The 25,972-nt window shown below is 38.9% G+C and overlaps 1 protein-coding gene across 5 annotated transcripts in view; it reads left to right on the forward strand.

The window, feature by feature from the left end:
- The window catches only part of COL14A1 (collagen type XIV alpha 1 chain), a 213,341-nt gene that overhangs the window by 33,136 nt on the left and 154,233 nt on the right, over positions 1-25,972 (forward strand). For all 5 annotated transcript variants that reach the window (XM_040494323.1, XM_040494326.1, XM_040494322.1 and 2 more), the window contains exons 6-8: positions 20,516-20,671; positions 21,511-21,630; positions 22,728-22,892. In XM_040494323.1, coding sequence (XP_040350257.1) covers positions 20,516-20,671; positions 21,511-21,630; positions 22,728-22,892 — 441 coding nt within the window. The remainder of the gene's footprint in view (positions 1-20,515; positions 20,672-21,510; positions 21,631-22,727; positions 22,893-25,972) is intronic.

Here is a 25,972-nt window from a genome sequence, read left to right on the forward strand (position 1 = left end):
TTTGAGTGATTCATACTGGTTATACTAAATTCTTTCCTTTTTTTTTTTTTAATGTTTATTGATTTTTGAGAGAGAGAGAGAGAGAGAGAGCAAGCAGGAGAGGGGCAGAGAGAGAGGGAGACACAGAATCTGAAGCAGGCTCCGGGCTCTGAGCCGTCAGCACAGAGCTCAACATGGGGCTCTAACTCACAAACTGTGAGATCATGACTTGAACCGAAGTCAAGAGTCAGACACTCAATTGACAGAGCCACCCGAGTGCCCCCAATTTTTTTTTCTTGTTTTTTTTAAATCCATTTTTCCCCTCTGCTGGACTTAAAGTCCTTTTGTATTTTTTATATGGTTATAATTAAATTTTAACATACATATAAAATCAAAAGCTAAAACGAATCCTTATCTTTACTCTTTCCTAACCAATACAAAATTCTGTAATACTTTAACTTCAACTATCCATCTCCTGTATTTTACACCACTCAAAGCAGATACATTAAATTTAGCTTCTTTTTTTGCCTCATGAAGTATGCAGTTTAAAATAATTATTATTTTAACACTCAGGGTTTGTCCAGATATCAAGATTTCCCATGTTTATGAATTTATTTGCTCATCATTCCATCTTGTATCTCTGATACAGAGAGAGGATCTGTGTTGGTAAACTCAATTTTATTCATACAAAAATATGTTCACCTCCCACTTGGTGTTGAAAGATTAGCTGTCGTCTCCGGTTATTTAGAAGATGTGTCACTATCTTCTGGCTCCTGTTTTTGACAAGCCTGTTGTTAGTCTAAATATTATTCCTTTTCAGGTAGTTTCTCTTTTCTCTCCAGATGACTTTCAGACATTCTGCCCTTTTTCTTTGGTGTTCTCTTGTTTCACTATAATAACCTAGTTACAGATTTCTTTGTGCTCCCAGAACTAAGAGCTCTATCTTTCACCAGCTTTGAAAACTACTTAACGTTTAGCGCTTCAAATATTTTTTTCTCAGTTATCTATTCCTTTTTCTCTCCTCTCTTTCTCTGTATTTAAATTAGATTTATCATAGATAGTCTCCTCCAATGATCTATATCTCTTCATTTTCATATTTTCTACCTCTGTGACTTTATCAGTGACATTTTGGATAACTTCCTTTGCCTTTCTATTAGTGCACTAATTATCTCTTTTCCTTTTTCAAATCTGCTTTTTAATGTGTACTTTCCAATGAATAAATCTTTCATTTCTAGAAATTGTATTTAGTTCTTTAATAAATTTGCTAATAATTTTTATGGTACTTTGTTCTATTTTAGTGCTTTAAAAATTATTGCAATATTTCTTTAAAAATTTTTTTGTAAGTTTATTTATTTTGAGACAGAGAGAGAGCATGAGCAGGGGAGGGGCAGAGACAGAAGGAAAGAGAGAATCCCAAGCAGGCTCTGCACCACCAGCCCACAGCCCAGTGCAGGGCTTGAACCCATGAATCATGAGATCATGACCTGAGCTGAAACCAACTGTCAGACTCTTAACTGACTGAACCACCCAGGCACCTCGAATTATTACAGTATTTCAAAAATGTTTCTTTTATATTCTGAGCCCAATAATTATATTATCTAAAGTATTTTGGAGCTAAATTCTTCTTTTCTTTTTTTATGCTGGTTTTCATTCATGGTGCTTGTTTTCTTGTTTGATGTGTCACATTGGTTTGTGAGCTCATTTGTGGGAATTCTTCACAGTATAGTTTAGGGGTGTGCCTTTCCAGAGAGGTACCCTTAGGTAGTAACTATTTATGTTAATTTCTTGTCTTAGAACACTTAGAATTTGTCCATGGTTACAAATTCATAGGAGAGACACTTTTCTTCCACATAGAGCTTAGGCCAATGCAAACTCTTTGTTATTGTCCTTGCTGGAAAGTAGATATTTTTCTAGTCCATCATTTCACTAAGGGTATAGCCTTTTGAGGGTGCTTCCTTTACTTGGGAAGTATCAATTTCAACCGCCCACATAGAATGCATGCAAGGTCTTGTTCTTATATGAGTATTAAAGCTGAACTTCTTGACTTGCAAATTCCTGGTTGATATGAAATCTATCAGATATATATTTCTCATTACAATAAATAATTTGTGAGAAGAGATTTTTGAGACTATGCATATGTTGCTTTTCTCATTAAATTTTTACCCACTTGTTTTAACATTCATTGATGATTCTTGCCTCAATCAGTTACTACTATAGTGTTTATAAAAATGGTAATTTTCGGGGCGCCTGGGTGGCGCAGTTGGTTAAGCGTCCGACTTCAGCCAGGTCACGATCTCGCGGTCCGGGAGTTCGAGACCCGCGTCAGGCTCTGGGCTGATGGCTCAGAGCCTGGAGCCTGTTTCCGATTCTGTGTCTTCCTCTCTCTCTGCCCCTCCCCCGTTCATGCTCTGTCTCTCTCTGTCCCAAAAATAAATAAAAACGTTGAAAAAAAAATGGTAATTTTCTGCACTCCATTGTTTACATATATTAGCTGGCTTTCTACTGTAAAGGCTATCTTTCCCTTTGCCCACATATATTTGTCTATTTGTATCAAAATGGACTCATGGCTTCTTATTTTATGGGATGGATTAAAATCCATTACTATCATTATTTATTTTGATGCTCAAATTCTTCCAGATTTGTTCACTGGGAGCTATTTCAAGCTGTGCTCTATGCCTATCATTCTTTAAGCTTTTCTTACTTTATGGCACCAACCTTACATTGCAGAGTCTTCTTGTATTTTTTCTGTCCTGCTCTGAAATCAATCAGTAATTCAAGAAATTCTGGTTTCTTTTCATAGAATGGTATTTAGATACCAAGATGTGGGCACTAGATGTGCTCATTGCTTCTAGGTTGTTATTGTTTCTAGGTCCTCTTAGCTGAGAGTACACATGCACTGCACACACACACACACTCCTCTGTTTATCTATCATCTGTCTTAAAGCTACAACTTGTATCTACTTTAGACTGATATCACAGGGTTCATTCTAGCCCCTCCCCTTTCCATATTTATAATCCCTTTGCAAGGGATTTGGGAAACGTGGCTCCCAAAATCTTAAATATATCTGCTTATATGCTCAGTCATAAAAGTCATTTTAGGATTTCTAATCTATACACACTGTAAAAAATATCTGTTAATTAGAGTTCAATATTTGCCTTTAGTGTGGGTCTACAATAAAACAAACATCTGTGTTCAAAAGGATCTTGGGTTAGTTCTTTTCTTCCCTATTCACTGTGGTTTTGTTATTCATTTTTTAATACAGCTAGGTTAATTTATGAATATGTAAGACACTAATGTGGTTCCAAGAGCAAAAAAAAATTATACAAAAGGTAATACTCAAAAGAAGTATCAGTCCCCTTTTTTCATCTACCTAGCTTTACTCACCCCTTCTAAGTAACCAAACATTAGTTTTGGATTTGTCTCTCCTATTCATTTTTGAAAAGAGAGATTTGTAAATATTTTTATGGGGGATTCTACATGTAAGCTCTTAGCTGAATTTTAGCTTAGCATTCTTCACCATGCAGTGCTTAAAGAATGGCACTCAAGGTGAGATCTGTCTTCCATCCATGGATTAGAGTTGGTCCCAGAATTTAGGTATAACTAGATATTACTAAGTATCCTAAGTTCTTCATTTTTTCCCCTGATTCCCCTTCCTCCTGCCCTTCTAAAATCAAGGATTAAATGAAGTGAATTAAATACAGGAAAATGGACAATGAAACAGTAAGAGTAATGTGGACACATGTTCTGATAACTGTAAATGAACATCTGGAGGACTGGTCCTTCAGCAAAGCATTTGCTTTACTCACTAAACATGATTTTGGAAGGAACTTCCCTTAGCCCACTGTCAGGCAGAAGCTGTTTCAAGGTCTTTACTGCAGTGATCAGGACGTGGGCTTAGGCAAACACTCTCAGCAGTTTTGTGGAAACAAAGATGGCTTCCTCTTTTAGGCAGGGGCTCCTGTGAGGTGTGTGCAGAGACAGTGTGGATTCTGAGGGCACTGGCTGTGGAGAATTGTCTTAAGACATAAATTGTAAACAGTGGTGACAGTCCAGGCCAGAATTAGGGCTCCCAGGAGATTGAGGAGGAGCGTTCATGGGGCCCACTGGCAACAAGGCCTTCCCCACCCAAGTGTTAACGTACCACTTGCCACAGCCCCTCTTCTAAATGTGCTAGCCCCAGAATTCACGTTGAACTGTGTTGCTGTTTGTTCTATTTATGGTCTACAATTTTTAATACAAGAGTTGACATTGATAGTGGCTGAGATACAATCAGACATATTTCACATAATTTAGAATTTTAGTTTCAAGGGTTAAGAGCCTTAACAGAAGCTGCTGTGCAGTGAAATAGTTACGTGTTTTCAATCTACTGTACGTTTCTTCAATAATCCAAAGCAAACTCCCAAACAAAAGTGGTATTTGCCTTTAAGCATAATATTGGCATTTTTGCCTCAACAGCTATTTCTCCATTGTCCAAACAGCTTTCTTCAGTTATTTTTGGTGTTTTGAACAAGAATGCGGAGCCCAACTGAAAAAGATTATGAAACAGATAGGAAAAGTCACATAAAGTTTCCCCCCCCCAATGGTTTTTAAAGGATCTGACCCTCTTTGTTTTCTTTTAATAAAAAAAAAATTATTTTAAGTTTTTTACAATGAGAAGATAAAGGTAAAGTCTTTTTTTTTTCCTTAGGAAAAAATATGAGCTGAGCACAAGTTACTCTTCCAATGATTGGCAAACTATGGCTCGCAGTCCAAGTGCATCCTCTGTTTTCTTACACCGTATAAGGGTTTATTGGCATACAGCTATGCTCAATCTTTTACATATGGTCTATAGCTGCTTTCCCGCAAAACCAGAGTTGAGCAGATAGAACAAGTATCATAGGACCTGCAAAGACTAAAAGATTTTCTACCCTGCCCTTTTCATAAAATGATCGCTGTTCCTTGCTTTTGAATGTGCTGGAACAGAATCACTTGATGAACTGAGTAATTTATCGCTTTTCTGAGGAGTGCTGGTCTGTGTTGGTATTTTCAATAAGAATTGCATAGGATGGGGTACCTGGGTGGCTCAGCTGGTTAAGCGTCTGACTCTTGATCTTGGCTCAGGTCATGTTTGTGAGATAGAGCCCCACATCGAGCTCTGCACTGACAGGGCAGAGCTGCTTGGGATTCTCTCTCTCCCTTTCTCTCTGCCCTTCCCCCACTCTTTCTCTCATGCATGCTCTCTTTCTCTCTCTCAAAATAAATAAATAAACTTAAAAAAAAAGAATTGCATAGGATGTGCTCTTATATATAAACCTTCAGTGGATCCTACTTCTCCTACAATCACATTTGACCTCTTAAAATCTGAAACATGACAACTCCCAAAATTTAGTTGTGAGGACTAAATTTGTTAGCATGCATGAAGTGCTTAGAACATAGTAAGTGCTACATAAGTATTTGCTACTGATATTGCAATGTATAATTTGCATGAATCAATATAATCACAGACCAAACTTTTATGTTATTGATTTAACAATAAATGCATAGAGGAGGTTTGGTGATTACCCCTTAGTGCTGAGCACTGAGTTAGGCACTGAGACTTAACTAGTGATCACAGTTGAAAGGATTCTACCCTCAGTCCACTCATGTAGTCTGGCAGGGACTCAGCACTCTTGGAGAAGAGTCAGTTTTGCCTTGGGTATCATCATTATGGTTGAACAATAGCCAGGGCTCACGATTGTTCTGAAGGTATGTTATTACTAGGACCACCTATTTCCCATTAATAGTTTCATGATTTCTGGGCTCACTGTTAAGAGATAAATTTGAAATGTTAACACCTTTTCCACCAGTTATTCTGGGTCTTAGATGTGCCAAACCCAGGATTCTGAGTTCAGTTCAACAGGAGTGGGGATGTGAATTTTGGTAAGTGAGAAGATCAGCCACAGTATGGGAGAATGGGTGGGGTGTGTAGGTTAATGCTGGCTACATCTTTACTCTTAGAGATTAGAGGGAATGGATTGGGTCCATTCATAAACTGGACACTGGAGTTAGGTTGTGGGCTGGAATTCATGCGTTAAAGTATTTAGGAGGGTGCCTGACCCCCAGAGCATGCTCTGTAGATATTCCTCTTCCTCTTCCTTTTCCTTCTTGTGCTTCACTATTCTCTGACTCCTTTTCATTTTTCTCGTTATTGTTACAATTACTATTATCTAGACAGTGGATACCAGCAACAGCACTAGGGTGGACTAGAATATCTCTGCTCATAAGCATAGAGAGAATTTGAGGAAGCACCTCTGTCTATCTGTGCCTGTGCCGAGTGGGGGGAAATGTCTTGAGAATTCATAACGATGGGCCCATACCGTGTTCAAATTAAGCATTCAAATTTACCTTCCTCACATGCTCTGGGAACCTTCCATTCAAGAGATTAATGTAAAAAATTGCTCAGCGTTAGTAAAAGTAGGGTACCTGGCAGAAGTAGACACAAAATCACATTTGAGGCACATATGTATGACTCACATTCCAAAGATTGCCACAGATACAGCAATGCCAAGAAAGAGCTCAGAATCCAAACTTGTGAAGCATAGAAGTAAACCATGTGCTATGAATAACAATCAGAAGACACAGAAAGGGTGGTCTCAGAATCCCAGGGGTTTCAATTGTGGAATGATTACATACAGACTATAAAATAAACAATATTATTAAAGTCATAGAATATTAAAAATGAGAGAAGAAGAGATTGAGAGACTATGAAAAAGAGAATATCTGGATTTGAGAAGTGATCAAATAGAAGATAAAGAATTGTGAAGAGCATAAATGGGTAGCCATACCCTGAATCGTGTTGGGGAATCTTTGACCAGAGTCAAAGATAAGACTTTGAGAGACAAAATCGGAATGAGGAGGGGTGAAGGGACTGGTTGAAGCCATTTCTAAATGACAGAGAACTAGCTGCGTGCTGTGGTATGTTCTTCAGGGTTTTTTGTATATTAGATACACCACTCTTTTTAAAAAATGATGTTAAGTAATTTTATTTATTAATTCATTCAGAAAAAGGTTGAGAAGTTTAGCAAGTTCAGCTTGCTCAATAAACTGGTGACCTGTGTTTGAGGAAGAAAAGAATTATTGTATTAATTTTAAAATAAATCCTGATCTGTTACAACTGTGTAATAGAAAAGCTGTGATATAATTATGGCCCTGTTTCTCCTCACTTCGCTCTAAGCATTTCGTAGCATTTCATGGAAGCACAGAACAAGCAAAGATAGTCTATGAAGCACGAGGCATTAGACACATCATAGGTTTCTGGAGTCTGCATAACATGCTCAGAGGAGATGTCAGAAGTTGATATGAATTGCTTCCCAGCCTGAGGTTTCAGAGAAGAAATAAGAAACATTTTCATCAGAATACTTTTTTCTTCCCATACTGAATCTTCCTTTTTCCATCTTGTTTTCCTTTTTACTTACTGAGATCACTATGACTTAGAATACAGCACAAAAGCTTTGTGGTCAGACATCTCTTGATGTAAAATCTTCCCTGGCTTGTTACCTAGGTCTGCAGCCTTAGGCACACAGCAGTGCGCCCTTATCTGCAGGAGACGCGTTCCAATACCCCCAGTGGGTGCCTGAAAGCACAGACAGTACCAAACTCTCTACATCTGATGCTTTTTCCTATATATGCACACCTATGATAAAGTTTAATTTGTAAATTAGGCACAGTAAGAGATCAACAACAATAACTACTAATAAAAGAGAACAATTATAACAACATATTGTCATAAAAGTGCTGTGAATGTGGTCTCTCTTTCTCCCTCCAAATTACCCTGGTGTCCTGTTCTCATTTTCTTCCTGGGACGATGTGTGATGATAGCATGGCCGCCCACGTGGTGAGATGAAGGGAAGGGGATGACGTGTAATGAAGTGATAGGCTGTTGTTGACCTTCTGATGATACCTCAGAGGGATGATCGTCTTCTAGACCGAGTTGACCTCAGGGATAAAGGAGGACCATGGATAAGGGAGGACTACTCCATTAACCTCCCTAAGCCCTAGTTTCTTCACCGGAAAAAGCAGCATAGTAGTCAAAATAAGCATATACCTAGTTGTGAGAATGAAATGCTAGCACATATATGACATGCCTGGGCACTTAAGGAATGTCAGGTTCTACCGCATTTTCCATTTCCTTTTTTAAAAAGTGTATTTATTTATTTGGAGAGGAGAGAGAGAGAGAGAGAGAGAGAGAGAGAGAGAGAGAGAGAATGAGAAGGGGTAGGGAAGAGAGAGAGGGAGAGAGAGAATCCTTAACAGGCTCCACTCTGTCAGCACAGAGCCCGACTCGGGACTCAATCCCACAAACCATGAGATCATGGCCTGGGCCAAAATCAAGAGTTGGACGCTTAGCCAACTGAGCCACCCAGGTACCCTTCCATTTATTTTTATTGTTATTATTTTAATGTCTTGATTTCAAGGAGAAAATAGCATACAGAATGCAACAGTGTATCTTACATGATCAACAACTATTTGTTGAATATTTGGATGCGGCTTCTTTGAGACTCAAGGAGAGAGTCACAATTCTGTGGAGAAGATTAAGAAAAACTGCGTTAATGAAAAGAATGTTTTTATCACAAAAAAGGCAGAAAGTTGATTTCTGTTTTTCTCCTTGATGTGAAGCATTACAATTCATGTTTTCAGGAATTCAGAGAGACATGAGGCAGAATCAGTCACTCAGAAAATAATCATTGAACACCTGCAAAGTACATTATACCTGTACATGAAATGACAGGATTTCCTGAGGGCAAGGGGATGAGCTTCACCTCTCAATATACTTCAAGTTTTCTTAGTCTTCCCCTCCCCAGTACTTAATAAGCCATTTTAGAAGGATTTTGACACCTTGTCTGTGGGCTGTTGGCCTCCAGCAACTTTTACCATTCTTAGCCTGTGAATTCTCCAGTGGTAAGAAATCAGTTTTTCCTTAAATAAGTTTTCAAATGTCCTCATTTTTAAGAGCTAGTAATGTGTGTGTGTGTATACACACACATACACACACATATATAAATATATATACACACAATTTATACACACACACACACACACACAGAGACAATTTTTCCATCGGGCACCACTATGGGCACTGCTATAGATTTTGGCAGTCTGTCCCCCTTAGGAATGCTTGGACTCATGTGATCGATACCTTCCTTCTTGTCTAAGGATTTTGTGTTAAACATCTTATTTCTATACTTGCAGTCCTGTTGAGCAGGTGTTTCGACCTTAGAAATTGCAAGATGTCAGGATCTGTTCTTTATGGATGAATCGGAATTACAGGGATGATGGAGTTATTGCAATTTTTCAGAAAAGCAACAACCAAAGTAAACACGTACCCAAATCATGTCGTACTATCTACAGAGGTGAAAATAAAAGAGAAGGTAATACACTGGCTTCTGAGGTTGAGCAAGTTTTCTTTTTAAACCAAGATAGTAAGGTGAAATAGCCTCTCTTGGGTCAGTATTATCTTGGAAAAATCAGGAAATAACCAGGTAATTGTACAAATAAGTTTTAGAGTAAACTCTATATAAATGTATTTTAAAAGGACCATGTATTTTCACTGGAAGTAAAACCTATTTTAAGTATTTTGCATTGGTGTAAGTAAAGCTTGGAGAAGGTAGTGGGAAGAAATGGTGGGGGGCAAGTGGAGAGATAAAAATTGAGGCAAAAGTCTCAGAGATGCAACTGTTTTGTGGGGAAAGAAGGGTAATTTTATTGGGATGAAGAGTGAGATAAATATGGATAGGTCAAGTGGATTTGAATTATGGAAGGTTTCGAAGAGTACAATGAATAGTTTAGGTTTAATTTGGTAGGCGAGGGAGGGAAGAAATAATCTTTAAATTTAGAATTGGGAGGTACTTTGAGAGCCATTTAGGTCAATCAGTTGAGAGGTTGGTTGAGACTCCTCGGTCATGCCTTTGAAGGTTGACCTACACCTGCTTTTATTGACAGAGATCTGTGGAGGATCTCTGTCTTTCCCAAGGCAGTATCTATGGAAATCTTGACCGTTAAAAAGTGTTTTCTTTCTTTTCTTTTAAGTTCATTTATTTATTTTTGAGGTGTGTGTGTGTGTGGGGGGGAGGATGAACAATCGGAGGAGGGACAGAGAGAGAGAGGGAGACACAGAATCCGAAGCAGGTTCCAGGCTCTGAGCTGTCAGCACAGAGCCTGATGCGGGGCTTGAACTCACGAATCGCGAGATCATGACCTGAGCCGAAGTTGGACGCTCAACCGACTGAGCCACCCAGGCGCCCCTATTTAAAATTTTTTTTTAACGTTTATTTATTTTTGAATGACAGAGACAGAGCACGAATGCAAGAGAGGCAGAGAGAGAGGGAGATACAGAATCCGAAGCAGGCTCCAGGCTCTCAGCCGTCAGCACAGAGCCTGACACAGGGCTCAAACCCATGGACCGTGAGATCATGATCTGGGCTGAAGCCAGACCCTTAACCGACTGAGCCACCCAGGCACCCCAAAAGTTCTTTCTTGAATTGAGTTGAATCTGTCTCCTGTGGGCATACAGAGCACTCCTAATCCCCCTTTTGTATGTCAGCCATTTAAATAGTTGAAGACAGCTGTAGTGTCTTCTGGTCTCTTACAGCTTTTGAGCAGAGAAGAAATGTAATGAATGTGATGTTTATGGGATTGTCAGTAACTGTTAAGATGCAGGGCTCTGAATGACAGCTGAAATGCTCTTTTGGCTCTGGTTCAGGGATTGGGCTTTACATACCTGCAAATTGTCATGGTATCATTCATCCCAGGTTGGATATAGGACAAGTCAGTATGACTTTGATGTCATGTTCTTTTTAGTGGCAAGGATTGACATTCTTTCCCGCCCTCCCTCCCTCCCTTCCTTCCTTTGTCCTCCCTTCCTTTCCCCCTTCCTTCCTTGCAAATACTTCTCTTCTGTGAAAGGAGTTGCATAGCACAATGGCTAAGTGGTTCAGCCCTTGGAGTTGGTCCTGGATTTTAATTTCAGCTTTCCCAGCTGCTCAATGTGTGATGATGGGCAAATTATTTAACTTTTCTAAGTTTCTAACCTTTCTTTTTCAATGGAGTGAGAACACCTACCTTGTAGTATGAATATCAGGCTTAAATGGAAAAGACACAAAGAAAGCATCTGATGAAAGTAGTCACTAAATGGCAAGTCTTTTTATTATTGTAAAAAAAGGAAACCATGACAACTGTTTGTCTCAGTCAATAAATAAATAACTATAGGGGCGCCTGGGTGGCGCAGTCGGTTAAGCGTCCGACTTCAGCCAGGTCACGATCTCGCAGTCCAGGAGTTCGAGCCCCGCGTCGGGCTCTGGGCTGATGGCTCAGAGCCTGGAGCCTGTTTCTGATTCTGTGTCTCCCTCTCTCTCTGCCCCTTCCCCATTCATGCTCTGTCTCTCTCTGTCCCAAAAATAAATAAACGTTGAAAAAAAAATTTTTTTAATAAATAAATAACTATATATATTTAAGTTTAATAACTAAATAACTATATATCTATATCAATGCCTATTGAGATCTATATCTCTCTCTCCCTCTTTATCTCTATAGATAAACAGATGGATAGATAGATAGATATAAAGATATATTTATATCTATATATCTCCTTATATTTATTATAAGGAGTTGGTTCACATGATTAGGGAGGCTAAGAAGTCCCTGGGTCTGCAGTCAGCAAGCTGGAGACACAGGAGAGCTGATAATGTAGGTTTTAGTAGGGAAACTGTTAGGTTCCAGGTCCCAAAAGAGCCAGTGTTGCAGTTTGAGTCCACCCCGTTGTTCCCTTTCACTTAGTCTTCTGTTCTGTTCAGGTCTTCAGTGCATTGGATGAGGACCACCCACATTGGGGAGGGCAAGGTACTTTACCCAGGCTGTAGATTCAAATGGTAATCTCATCCTGAAACACCCTTACAGACACACTCCGAGTGACATTTGGTTCCATTCAACCAAATGTCTGGGCACCCTGCGGACCCATCAGGCTGACCCATAAAATTAATCATTCCACTAAATAACGAACTTCTAGGAAGTAAGAAGTTCCGCAAACAAATAATAAAAACAGAATAAAGGAAGAGAATGATGGAGGGGTGCTGTCGTAGATAGGGCAGACATCTGTCAGGGATGCTCTGAAAGGTAAGCCTCTGCCAAGACTGGACTAAATGGGTGCTAAGCTCACTCTGATTAATGTGAGCAAACACAGCTGAGAGGAGGCTTCTGTTGCTCACCTGCTAGAGGGACAACTTGTAACATTAATGTGACAGGTAACCAGTGGCCATCCATGTTGCCTTAGGTGAGTACATTTTCTATGGCGGTGGCAGCATGGACCAAACCTTTGGAAGACCTGGAAGCCAGCCCTGGCTGTGCAGAAACCACTGATTCATTCGCTTGTCTCTCTGAACCTCAATTTCTCTTCTGAAAAATGAGGATGACAATGGCACCCCCAAGAGTATTTCCAGAATCAGAATGTGCCTAGGTACTGAAAAGCCCTTTTTAGAACCATTGGTAAAATAATGTTAACTCTTAAAAAAAAAAAAAATCTTCAGTGATGCAGCTGAAGCCAGTCTTGGAAATGAGCTCTTGGTTTGGAAATCTGAACTTAACCTCATGAGAGACTTAAGTGAAAAATTGTTCTGTGACCACAGTTTTCCTTCAGATGTCTTGGTTAATGAATGGCCTCGCTACGTATTTTGCTAGTGGCAGAGAAAAAATAATCTGAAGCCACTAAATGAATCTGAATCTGACCAGTTGTAGCGAAAATCATCATGAGAGTTTTTTGAGTGCATACTCAAATAATATGAGTAAAAATAGTACACGCTCTCCTTTCATTCGGCCTCCAGCATCGGAAAAATAGCAAGTCAGACAAACCTGATACAATATCCCTGATCCCTAAGTAACTTTCCCAGCGTGATAGAGCACCAGGGTGGGAGGAGAGACCACGTTTGGGCTGTCGTCGTTCATTTTTTTCTAGTGCTTTGCCAGAGGTATAAATTATGTGAGAAGAGGTATTCCTTTTTAACAACACAATTCAATGTAGTTCGCATTCACTGATGTACTTCATGCCGAAAGCGGAGCCAGACAAAGGAGATGGAAAGATAAGATGCAAATTTCTCATCTCTCAATGAGTTCAGTCACATCAGAAAGGCAGAAATGGAAACAAATCGTATTAGTCCAGCACTGTGAATACAGCAAAGCATGTGCAAATGCAGAGACAGTGAAGAGGGGCAGATAATGAGTCCTATCTGAGGACTGTTGGAAAAGCTGCATGAAGTAGTGAAGTGTGACCTGGGTTTTGAAGGATGAATAGGAGTTTATCTGGCAGAAAAAGGCAGTTTCTGTCAATTCTCTCTTTTTTATTTTCATTAACTATGTTGGTGAATACTTTTATCCGTAAATACATTGTACCTATTTCTATATAAAGCATACTTAGGTCACTAATTTGAATGCTATTAGAACAAAAAGAATAATATGATATAAAAGGAACAGTTTTAACTTGTAATTTCCTGTCATTTTAACCAGAGTGGTACCTACCCCCCCCCCACACACATACACAACTCTCTTTATATCATTCTGTTTACTTTGTTGTTGTTTTATTTTGTTTTTATGAGTAAGTGCCATACCCAGTGCAGAGCCTGGTGTGGGACTTGAACTCACAACCCTGAAATCAAGATCTGAGCTGAGATCAAGAGTCAGATGCTTAACTGACTGAGCCACTCAGGTGCCCCCTGATTCTGTTTATTTTTATAAAGCACTTTACAAAAAATCTGAATTCGGGGTGCCTGGGTGGCTCAGTCAGTTAGGTGTCTGACTTTGGCTCAGGATGTGATCTCATGGTCCATGAGTTCAAGCCCCGCATCGGGCTCTATGCTGACAGCTGAGAACCTGGGGCCTGCTTCGGATTCTGTGTCTCCCTCTCTCTCTGCCCCTCCCCTGCTCATGCCCTGTTTGTCTCTCTCTCTCTCTCTCTCTCTCTCAAAAATAAAGATTTTGAAAAATCTGAATTTATGTTATCTTGTTAGATTTTTTTTCCCCTCACTGAGAAATTAAGCAGCTGGAAGGCAAGAACGTTGTATGTTCCTGGTTGCCCGGAACAGCGCCTGATATGTAGTAAATATTAAATACATTTTTATTAAAAAAATTTTTTTTAACGTTTATTTATTTTTTTGGGACAGAGAGAGACAGAGCATGAACGGGGGAGGGGCAGAGAGAGAGGGAGACACAGAATCAGAAACAGGCTCCAGGCTCTGAGCCATCAGCCCAGAGCCCGACGCGGGGCTCGAACTCCTGGACCGCGAGATCGTGACCTGGCTGAAGTTGGACGCTTAACCGACTGCGCCACCCAGGCGCCCCTTAAATACATTTTTAATAAGTAAATACATTTTATCCAGAAAATTAGTCTCATAATACCAAATTAATAAACAAGTTTAGACTAGACTGATTTATACTAATTCAGGGTTGTTGGGGTTTTTTTTGTGATCCACTGAAAAGCTTTTATTAAGCACTCTGGGGCAGTGGTGGAGGGGGAAGGTTCAGTTCTGCACCTTGTCTGGAGCAGCTGGCCTGGAGCACAGCCCCTGCGGAGAGGTAGGGGTGCTTGAATTAGCTTTGATTTTCAACACAGAGTTCTACCATGATGTCAGTAGCACAGTAAAATTGGGATAAAATTATTGTTAAAGAGACACTTTTCAAAAGGGGTGTTTAGGTCCTAAGTGCATTTACAGTTAGAAGGGAAAAAGTTTTAGAGGGAATTTGGAAATGTTTGCAAATGGCACATACTAGCTGTGGATGTCACAGCAGGGGGAAGTTCTGTGGGGACACTGCTCCATTTTGGAGACTTTTTCCCCTACTTTCTAAATTTATATAATGTTGAGTACCTCACAGAAGTCTGTATAGCCCTGTGGCTAAAGCTTAGATTTTATAATTTTTTTAATGTTTGTTTTTATTTTCAGAGAGACAGAATACGAGTGGGGGGAGGAGCAGAGAGAGAGGGAGAGAGAGAATCCTAAGCAGGCTCCACACTGTCAGCAGAGAGCCTGATGTGGGGTTTGGACCCACAAACTGTGAGATCATGACCTGAGCTGAAATCAAGAGTTGGATGCTTAACCGACTGAGCCACCTGGGTGCCCCTAAGAGCTTAGATTTTAAAGACATGTTACTAGGGTTTGCCACTCCTTCACTGTGTGACCTCCCCTGAGAAAATCACTCAGCCACGTGTATCGTACTTTTCGTCCTGGAGTGGGACTGAGAATAATTGTATGTGTTTCATAGAGCTGTTATGACGTACATCACTAGACGAGAATAGAGGGCTTAGCGTTTAGTATCGTGATGTACCTGTCAGATAGGGAGTTGTCATTTTGTCCTGGGGCCCCTTGTCATGCACATCCAGAAGCTGTAGGACCTAAAGGGAATTGCTCCTTTGGATGCTATCTGTGACCTCAGTGTTATGTTTGTGACCTAGCCCATATATTGGGTGCTTTCCTTTTTTTTCTTTTTTCTATGTGTATTTATTTACCGAGAGGGAGAGAGAGAGAGGGTGAGAGAGAGAGGGAGGGAACAAGTAGGGGAGGGGCAGAAAGAGGGAGAGAGAGAATCCCCAGCAGGCTTTGGGCTCTCAGCACAAAGCCTGATGCAGGGCTCCAACTTTGAAATGTGAGACCATGACCTGAGCAGAAACCAAGAGTTGGTGGCTTAACCCACTGAGCCACCCAGGCACCCCTGGGTGCTTTCCTTTGATTGCAGTTAGCTGCTTGTTTGTTTGTTTTTCTTTTTTCTTTTTACACTCCCTGCATTTTCAGAATTGCATTTAGACAAAGACCATGTTAAGCCAAGAGTGGAATTAAAATAATTCAAGAAACCATTTTCCCTGCCCCTTTTCTTTAACTTTAAATACAGTGTAAATTTAAATACTTTAAATGAGAGCAAAAAGGATTTATTTTACTAAAATAATTAATTACAGAATAATGTTTTAACAATAAAATGATATGTACTTACCTCTTTTAAATGCTGTTTTAAATTACATTTGACTGCAGAGTTTTACACAATTATTTACCTGGGCTCCCAAGTATGTCTGGTTTTCCACTTGATTCCTTAACACATTCCTTGATGCTTAATTTTTGTGGGTTTTTTTTTTCTGATTGGTCTCTCTCCATTTGAGAATGCTGACATCGGTCACATATTTTCCAGTGGAAGGAGATATCATTTGTCATCAGTGCTGAATCTGGGCTGTTATATTTTATTTTTTATTAAAAAATTTTTGTTTTTAACGTTTATTTATTTTTGAGACAGAGAGAGACAGAGCATGAATGGGGGAGGGTCAGAGAGAGGGAGACACAGAGTCCAAAACAGGCTCCCGGCTCTGAGCTGTCAGCACAGAGCCCGACGCGGGGCTCAAACTCACGGACCGCGAGATCTTGACCTGAGCCAAAGTCGGCCGCTTAACCGACTGAGCCACCCAGGCGCCCCTGGGCTGTTATTTTTAATAAGATTTGAACATATTCAAAATTTAATAAAATTTGAATATAGTTTGAATATAGTTTTTCAAAGATTCACTGCAACAGCTGGAGTTATGTTTGAGATGTGTGATTATTTTTAAAAACATTTTTTCAGTTACCCATTTATTTATTTTGAGAGAGACAGAGACAGTGTGAGTGGGGAAGAGGCAGAGAGAGGGAGACAGAGAATCCCAAGCAGGCTCTGCACTGTCAGCACAGAGCCTGATGCCAAACTGTGGGGCGCAGACGGTTGAGCTTCCAACTCTTGATTTCAGCTCAGGTCATGATCTCACAGTTCGTGAGTTTGAGCCCCACATTGAGCTCTGTGCTAAGAACACAGAGCTTGCTTCAGATTCTCTCTCTCCCTCTCTTCATCCCTTCCCTGTTTGCATGTTCTCTGTCTCTCAAAATAAGCAAACTGAAAAAAAAACTAAGAAAAAATAAAAGAAACTGCCAAACTGTTTTCAGAATCGTTATAACATTTTATATTCCCATGACACAATGTATGTGATCAGTTTCTACACATCCTTGTCAGCATTTATTATTATCACTGTGTTTTATTTTAGCCATTTGATAGGTATGCATAGTGAAATCTCATTGTGGTTTTAATTTGCATTGCCCTGATGGCTGATGATGTTGAATATCTTTTCATGTCCTTACTTGCCATCAGTATATTCTCTTTGGTGAAGTATCTGTTCAAGTATTTTACCAATATTTTAATTGGATTGCTTGGTTGTATTTACTAGTGAGTTTTGAGAGTCCTTTATGTATTCTAGAAACTAATCCTTTGTCAGGTGTGGTTTGCAAATATTTTCTCTGTCTGTAGTTTCTCTTTTACTCTTATTTCCATGGGCTTTCACAGAGTACAAATATTTTATTTTGATGAAGTCAAATTCATTGACTTTTCTTTTTATGGATTTGTACTTTTGGTATCAACTCTAAACATTCTTTTTGTTTGTTTGTTTTTAATGTATTTATTGTCAAGTTGGCTTCCATACAATACCCAGTGCTCATCCCAACAAGTGCCCTCCTCAATGCCCATCACCCACTTCCCCTCTCCCCCGCCCCCCATCAACCCTCAGTTTGTTCTTTGTATTTAAGAGTCTCTTAACTCTAAGAATTCTTTATCTTGTTCTACATTCTATTTTGTTCCTAAGTTCTGTAATTTTTACTTTTTACATTTAAGTTGATAATCTACTTTGAATTTTGATGTAAGTTATGAAGTTTAGGTTAAGTTTTATCTATCTATCTATCTATCTATCTATCTATCATCTATCCATCTTTCTATCTATCATCTATCTATCATTTGTCTATCATCATCATCTGTCTGTTGCATGGATGTCCAATCGCTTGAGCACCATCTGTTGAAGTAGTTTTGCACATTTGTATAAAATCATATTTAGATTTAAAATCATAGAGTTGAGCATATGTGTATGAGTCTATTTTTGGCTTTTCTGTCCATTTCATTGACATATGTGTCTATCCCTCTCAAATATCACATGTACTGATTACTATAGCTGTATAGACAATGGGCTCAATATCTGGTAAAATGGTTTCTTCCACCCTCTTCTTTTCTTCATGATTGTTTCAGCTATTCTAGGGTCCATGACTTCCCATGTAAATTTTAGAATAAGCTTGTCTATTTCTAAAACAAACAAACAAAACTTCTCTGGGATTTTGGTAGGAATCACATTAAGCCTGTAGGTCAATTTGAGGATAATTGACATCTCTACTATGTTCAGTTTTTTAGTCCATGAACACGGTAAACCTCTTCATTTATTTATATCTTCTTTTATTTCTTCAATCAGTAGTATAATTTTCAGCACACATATTTTGCAAATGCTTTATGTGCAAATATTTCATTATCTTTGGAGAAATTCTAAATGGTATTTAATTTATTATTTTTTCCCACTGAATGAGCACAAATTATATCCCATTGTGATCTTGATTTTTTAATTACTGTGATCACTAATGTAGTTAAATATTTTCTTCATTCATTTATTGTTCATATATATTTCTTATTCTCTATTCTTATTGTGTATTCATGATTTATTTGTTCTCAGTACTGATTCTTTTCCAGTTTCCTATACTGTACTTGTCTACTCCCAGTTGTAACTTGTCTTTTTATTTTCTTTAAGGTGTTTTTGATGAACCACTTTAAAAATTTTAATATCATTAAATTTATCAATCTTCTCACGTATAGTCAATTAATTTTTTTGCTTGCTTTGGATCCATATAGAATTTATATCTCCAGGTCAAAAAGACTTGAATGAGCTAAATAAATAGAAAATTTTTATTGGAAATAATTGTAAAATAGAAAATACCAGTTTTCATCATCCTCTTCTAAATGAGCAGGGGGAAATTGTTCCTTTTTAAGAAAGACCCTGCATACAATGTACCCAAACAATTAATTAAGAAGTAAAACAGTATCCACCAATAGTTTTGGAAATTAAAGAAAAAGACTCTCCATTTGAAGTTCCCCCATAAAAACTGAGAGAAAGAGATTCTTAAAGCTTCAAAAGATTTTAATTTTCCTTGATTATTTCCAAAAACTAAATTAATTTTTATTCCATGACTTCTGGCAATACTACTATAATATTTCAGTGTAGTAGCTTTGTATTTGGTTATTAAGGAAGGGAGATTTGGTGCCCCAAAATGTAATATATAAACTTTGGATTGAGCTGTTCTGTTGAGCTTTCATAATGAGTATCTGATTATTTCATTGGCAAATACATTTTTTTCCCCCTTCTGGTAAAAGGATCTAGGTATTCCATGCATATTTATGTCTGGGGGGGAAAGAAAAACAAGATTTTTTTTTTTTTTTAGCATAATGTAGCCTGGTAGGCCTAGGGACATATACTGAATTGCCTACTCCAACCATATAGGTTGATTATGTTTCCTCTGGGGAAAAATATATTCAATTTATTCATAATCACTTCTGTGTTTTGGTTTTCATTATATGAATGTATTTCAAATATTGTTTTATTGTCATTTTAATGTTAGATTACAAACAAAATAGGGATTTACTGGACAATTTCAAGAAGTTGACATGGTCACAAAGAAACATGCACCCACTATTCGTGATTGCCAGTCTTAATATGAACATTGAGCAAAGTTATGCAGCCCATTTGAAAGCACAAACTAGGGTATGAATCAATGCCGCTGAAGGTACTACCAATACTGAAGAACTCTAAGGGTTCTGAAATACACTAAAGATATGTTAGTATCTTGGCTCTGTGTGACGGTTAAGTGGTGGTTTTCACCTAGTCAAGCACAGACCACCCTCCATCAGACAGCTCTTGCTTTGTCGCAAAGATCACTGCCAGCTGAGAGTTTCCCTGAGTGTAAAGCTCAGAGTGTAGCACTCTGGCTGCAGGGCATCCTTTCCTGGCTCCTTATTCTAAAGCCCGATTGAGCTATTTAAAAAGATAAATTACGAAGTGATTTTTAGGGACAAAATCTTACCGTTACATAGAGACAATATACGAAAGAATTTGAATTTGGGTAAACTCCTGGGCCCTTTCCCAATTTTCTTCTTCCACAAACCCTCCCTGTGTATCTTTCTTAGATTAAATGCATGGCTGCGACTTTTCCGTGGACTCAGGAAGCCCGTGTTTCTCTTCTATCACTTCCGCCAGCACACTTATCAGCCCAGGAGAGTCGCCTCTCTGCTTTCTGGCCGTCTTCCCATCTGTGCTGACTCTCCCACACTGGTTGCTAAGACCTTTCTTGGAAAGAATCTACAGGCTAAAACCCAAATCTGGATGATTTTTCACAGACGGTACTTTCTAAAATACACAGAAGTCTTGAGTTGCCAGGACGGTGTGAACCTGCCAGTGTTTTGCTAACTATTTCCAGAACATTGGCCCTGCTGCCAGCTGTAACCACAAGTTTTCCTAGTAAGAATGCATTTAAGGAAAGAGTTGTAAAAACATGGTTGCTTTCATAGGAACTTTATTGTGTTCTTAGCACTAAGTTATCTGAAAGGTGTAAAATAGAATCACTCTTTTCAAAGTTCCAGCAGTGATATACTTCTCTGGTTTGTGCTGTGCAGAAGTGAAGTTTTTCTGTGAAACGCCAGCTATCGCTGACATTGTAATCCTGGTTGATGGTTCCTGGAGCATTGGAAGATTCAACTTCAGACTGGTTCGGCTTTTCTTGGAGAACCTGGTTACAGCATTCAATGTGGGCTCAGAGAAGACACGGATTGGTATATGTTCCATTATTAGCAGAATAATGTGTAAATCTGCTAGGAAGCGTCATAAGAGATTTCAAACATTTTTTACAGAGCGGCTTCCAGAATTTCAGGATCAACTATCATGATATTCCCAAGAGCGCAAGTTTGGATCAATAAATATTTATTCCCACTAATTTATGCTGAGTGACGCTGTCATTCAGTTAATCATTAAACACATTTTAATTTCCTAAAAAGTGAAAATCTTCTCTGCCTGATAATAATAACTTCTAAAGTTGCAGCTGGTTTAAGAATTTATCAGGTATAAGCTTTCTTTTTATTTAAAAGAATCAGCTGAATCCAGTGGAATTTTGAACTAAGAAAATTGGAAATTGGAAATAGTCTTATAGTACAAACTAATCTTTGCCAAGTTAATTCCAGCCAAGATAAAAAAAAAAAAACACAAAAAATGTTATGAATCTTTGAGCAATATGTCTACTTTATCATATACAGTCTTATAGTTCCACTTTTTAAATAGCCGTTAAGGAAAGCCATTCCTTTGAGAATAAAAATGAACCAATAAATCTAGATCGTTTATCTACAAATACAATCAGATTTGTTTTTTAAATACCAAGTGCCTAATTAGGTGCTCACTTCTAAATGGCTAGAAAATATGTACGTTCCTCCTGCCCCAAGATATGTCCAAACTAATTCCTTAAATTGATGCCAAGAATTCCCTTTGAAAATACATAGTGAGGCAGAGCAAAAAATTGTTACAAAGATCAGGCCCTTTATTATGCTAGTTTCACGAACAGTCCACTAGATCTTTGAATAACTCATCATTTCTGGGTGGGCTTTCTCGTCTTTTTTACCAGGTCTTGCACAGTATAGTGGTGACCCCAGAATAGAATGGCACCTGAATGCCTTTAGCACAAAAGATGAGGTCATCGAAGCTGTCCGGAATCTACCATACAAGGGAGGAAATACATTAACAGGTATGTTCTGTTCAGTTCATGTTTTAGCAACATACCTTGCCAAAGATTAGTTTCATTATTTCTTCCTGCCACTTTGTAAGGTTTGGCATAGTGCTTCTAAATCAAACTAAAATCTAAACTTCTTAAGTGGCTCTTTTCTCAAACTCAGCATTAAGAATTAAAACCCAGACACCCCATTTTTTATGCTGTATGAATATAATATCCCCAGAATGGTTTGGCTGGGCCAGAAGGAGACAGAATGATCCTGAAGGCTGACAGTCTTTGCCAGCTGTTCTAGCTTTTGCCATTCATTCGCTTCTTTTCCCCTGTTTTCTCCTCCAGCCACCCCTTCATTTAAACAAAAACAAATTTCTACCTTATTTTCAAGGAAGGTATTTTCTTTGGCCTTGTTTTGCCATAAGTAGTTATCATAAAAATATTTGTGTATCTTTGGCTCACTGGTATTTTTGATAAAAAAGGAGTGTAAGAATATTGAGATTATAATTATTCCAGCCACAGAGGTTGTCACAGGTTTTAACCTTGGTACACGCTATTTTCTTCTATAGACGCACAACGTACATGATTGTTTTAAACAGTATCGATGCTGTCAGTGGCTTTTAAGTAAACTGTTGAAATCTTGATAATTTCTTTGCCAAACTGAGGCATAATCTTTTTGTTAATACAACAGAAAACTTTATTAAACATAAATCTTATAACAATATTGCGGTATTTCTTTTTTTTTTTCTGGATGAAAAGTGTCCCACTCAAAAGTCAGGAATTCAGTGATCATTTTGGATCTGTCCCCACTATCCCTAAAAAAAGAGAGAAAGAATATTTGGTTCTTCAGCACAACGTGTATTGGCCATGAATTTAATATTCTTTATAAATGCTAGTTACTGAAATGATGGAGTATTCAGTTATTTGTCTTACCTCTATTCTGGTGTTATATTTTTCATCAGATCTGTTGAGTAAAGAGTCATTGTAAACAGGAAGATGAAAGTTCATATCTAGTAAAATATTCTTGTAGCTCAATAAGTTATTCATCTTATTGTTATATTTTGCAGAATTGGAAGGCTTTTTATTAGAGATGGTTGGTGTGTGTTTATTTTATCCCCCAGGTCTTGCTTTGAACTACATTTTTGAGAACAGCTTTAAACCAGAAGCAGGAGCAAGGACTGGAGTGTCCAAAATTGGCATTTTAATCACAGATGGCAAATCCCAAGATGACATTATCCCACCATCCAGAAACCTTCGTGAATCCGGTGTAGAACTGTTTGCCATAGGTATGTGCTATTCATGGTCCTGTCTCCACCATGGCCACAGACACACAACCACTTAAAACAATATATAATGCAAAGTTCACTTCATTGAAAGCCAGAAGACCTGGCTAGTTTCTACTCCTGGCTCTAGGGGGAGCCAGTCTTGTGATCTGAGCCCAGTTTGATTCCATGTAAGCTGGAAGTGGTGGGAACTTTCATGCGCCCTACAGTGCAAGGCTCTCTGGGTGAGATACCGTAGATACAGTGTTGTGAAAAGCAGCAAGTGGAATGCAAAAGTTAGGCACATGTTTGTTAGCTTTTAGTTAGTGACAGCTTTATCTTTAAACCGCTTGATGCAGGTCTTTTCTCTGGTAGTATAGGGAGAAACCAGTTTACTGTTTTCGCGGAATTAAAGTCCCACAGCTCTTTAGAAAGCAGGAAGTTCTAGCTATGCAGTATTATTTCTTTATAAGGTATCATTCTCATGGAAAAGGAGACATATGGCACACATTCAGAATAACTGCAAAACATTTAGATGATGTCACTGCTCTAGATTAAAATGTTTACGTTCTCGGGGCGCCTGGGTGGAGCAGTCGGTTAAGTGTCCGACTTCAGCCAGGTCACGATCTCGTGGTCCGTGAGTTCGAGCCCCGCGTCGGGCTCTGGGCTGATGGCTCAGAGCCTGGAGCCTGTTTCCGATTCTGTGTCTCCCTCTCTCTCTGCCCCTCCCCTGTTCATGCTCTGTCTCTCTCTGTCCCAAAAATAAATAAACGTTGAAAAAAAAAATGTTTACGTTCTCTTTGGCAGCAGCAAGGACTTTTACTAAGTAGAGACCAAGCAAAACAAAGCAAAATAAAATACAGTAAAACAAGGCAAAACAAAATCCCCAAACAAGCAACAATTCCTCTGACCCATTCCTAGATTGTCTACTGGAAATTGGTTTAAAGAGTGTTCCATTCAAGAAGTTTGTGTATCAGCCATTGTGGTGGGTGCTGGGGCGCAGAGATGAGCCGCGCAAAATCCTTACAAGACAAATTCCTTCCAAGTCATCATGACCTTTTCTTCTCTTTTCCAAGCTGTTTGCAACAAACTATTTGGTTTGGAAAGGTGAGAGAGAGAAGAGATTTGGGGCTATCTTCCCCAGAATATACACTTTGTTGTTGTCAGGGTTTTCTTTTTTCCTAAAATTTTTTTTTTTTTTCTTTTTTTTTTTCTTTTGAGAGAGAGGGAGAGAGAGAATGTGCACACATGCATGAGCGAGCAAGGACCAGAGACAGGGAGAGAGAGAATCCCAAGCAGACTCCATGCTGTCAGCACAGAGCTCTACATGGGGTTCAAGCTCATGAAGGAACTGTGAGATTGTGACCTGAGCCTGACACCAAGAGTCAGATACTTAACCACTGAGCCACCCAGGCGCCCCTCCCTGAAATATTCTTATATAAATACAAACTTGTTGGTTTTACCTAAATGCCATCAAGAGCTTTTTTGACATGAAGCTCAATGTCTCTTCATGCACTCAGTGTTATTTTGTTCCTGTGGACACAGATCCAACTGTACATTTTTTAAACATTTTTGTTAATATTTTTTAATGCTTATTTTTGAGAGAGAGGGGTGGGGAGGGGCAGAGAGAGGGGGAAAGAGAGAATCCCAAGCAGGCCCCACACTGTCAGTGCAGAGCCTGACATGGGGCTCGAACCCACAAACCGTGAGATCATGACCTGAGCTGAAACCAAGAATCAGATGCTTAATACGCTGAGCCACCCAGGTACCCCAGCTATACATTTTAGAAGCTTTTGTTGAAGTCCTTCAGGCAAGAAACATCAGAGAAATTTACTTAATTTTTATTTTTTATTTTATCCTTTTGTCCAACAGAGGAAATCCTTTTGGATGACCAACTAATGGGGTGAATTTATGTGTTTAGTCTCCATCCTGTTGTCTTATTGGTAATGAATGCATGAGTTTTTAAACAAAACTTTCAGTGACCTCATACAGATGTGATTTGGGCTTTTTCTCTGGAAATTACCTGGAAATCATTAGTATTTATTATCTTATAACCCCCTGAAGCAAATAGCTTGGAGACAGCCAGCACTTTGTCACTTAATATGCCAAGGTTGGAGAATAAATTACATGGTACAGCCAGGCATCTGAGAAGTAATTCATGCTGCCCTAGGTAATCTCTCTTCCTTGCTTCCACAGTACCTTTTTTTTAAAGAAAGTACACTTACATGATTACAGTGACAGGGATTTATAAAGAAAGGCTCCTTGTTTGCTGAAGACTGGGGAAGAGAAATCTGCCTCCGCACCCATAGAACCCAACCCTGTGCCCACCTTTTCTATTTATGCTCCCACTTACTCATTTTAATGTGTCGTCTTCTGAGAAGCAGCATGAGAAAGTGGTTACGGGCACATGACTTTGGATCTAGACTACCTGGGAATCCCAACTGTCCACTGACTGGTGTGTTTCCTTAAGCAAGCTAATTAACCCCTCTGGGTGTCAGTTTACTGATTCATACAATGGGAGAAACAATAGTGCCAGACTCCTAGGGTTGGTTGTGGGGATTAAATATGTTCATGTAAATGAAACACTGCAGTTCCCAGGATAGAGCAGGTACACTCGAAGTGTTAGCATCTGCTGCTAAGAAAGACTGGAAAGGTTGCATGGGGGCTGAGGATTTTCTGTCCCCCTCTGTTCCCTGCTGCATTCTAAACATCCAGCACTGGGCTTGACTTGTAGCAATGGAATTTCACAAACACTGTGGGAGAACCAGAGCTTCCCTATTTGCATTAGCAAAATTGCAGTGGTTTCTAGTCAGCCAGTTGTACTTAAATATGTTAAAAAATTGTTTTGCCCCCAAGCTTTCCCCTTAATGCTATGTAATAATACTATAAATAATCAGAACGGTTCCTTTATGTATATAATTTTTATTCCAATAGTAGCTCTCAATTTCAGTAAACTTATTTTATAGAAATTTAAACCTAAGGTTTTGATAGTTCAGAAAGCTGGCTTAATTACTGTTGCTTTGGCAATATTCATGCAAGACAAATGTTAATTTCACTAATACATCTTCTTGCTAAGATATACCAACCAAAATTAGGATATAATC

This window comes from Herpailurus yagouaroundi, unplaced genomic scaffold, assembly GCF_014898765.1.
Source record: "Herpailurus yagouaroundi ecotype Mexico unplaced genomic scaffold, PumYag 186, whole genome shotgun sequence".
In the NCBI taxonomy this organism is placed as follows: domain Eukaryota; kingdom Metazoa; phylum Chordata; class Mammalia; order Carnivora; family Felidae; genus Herpailurus; species Herpailurus yagouaroundi.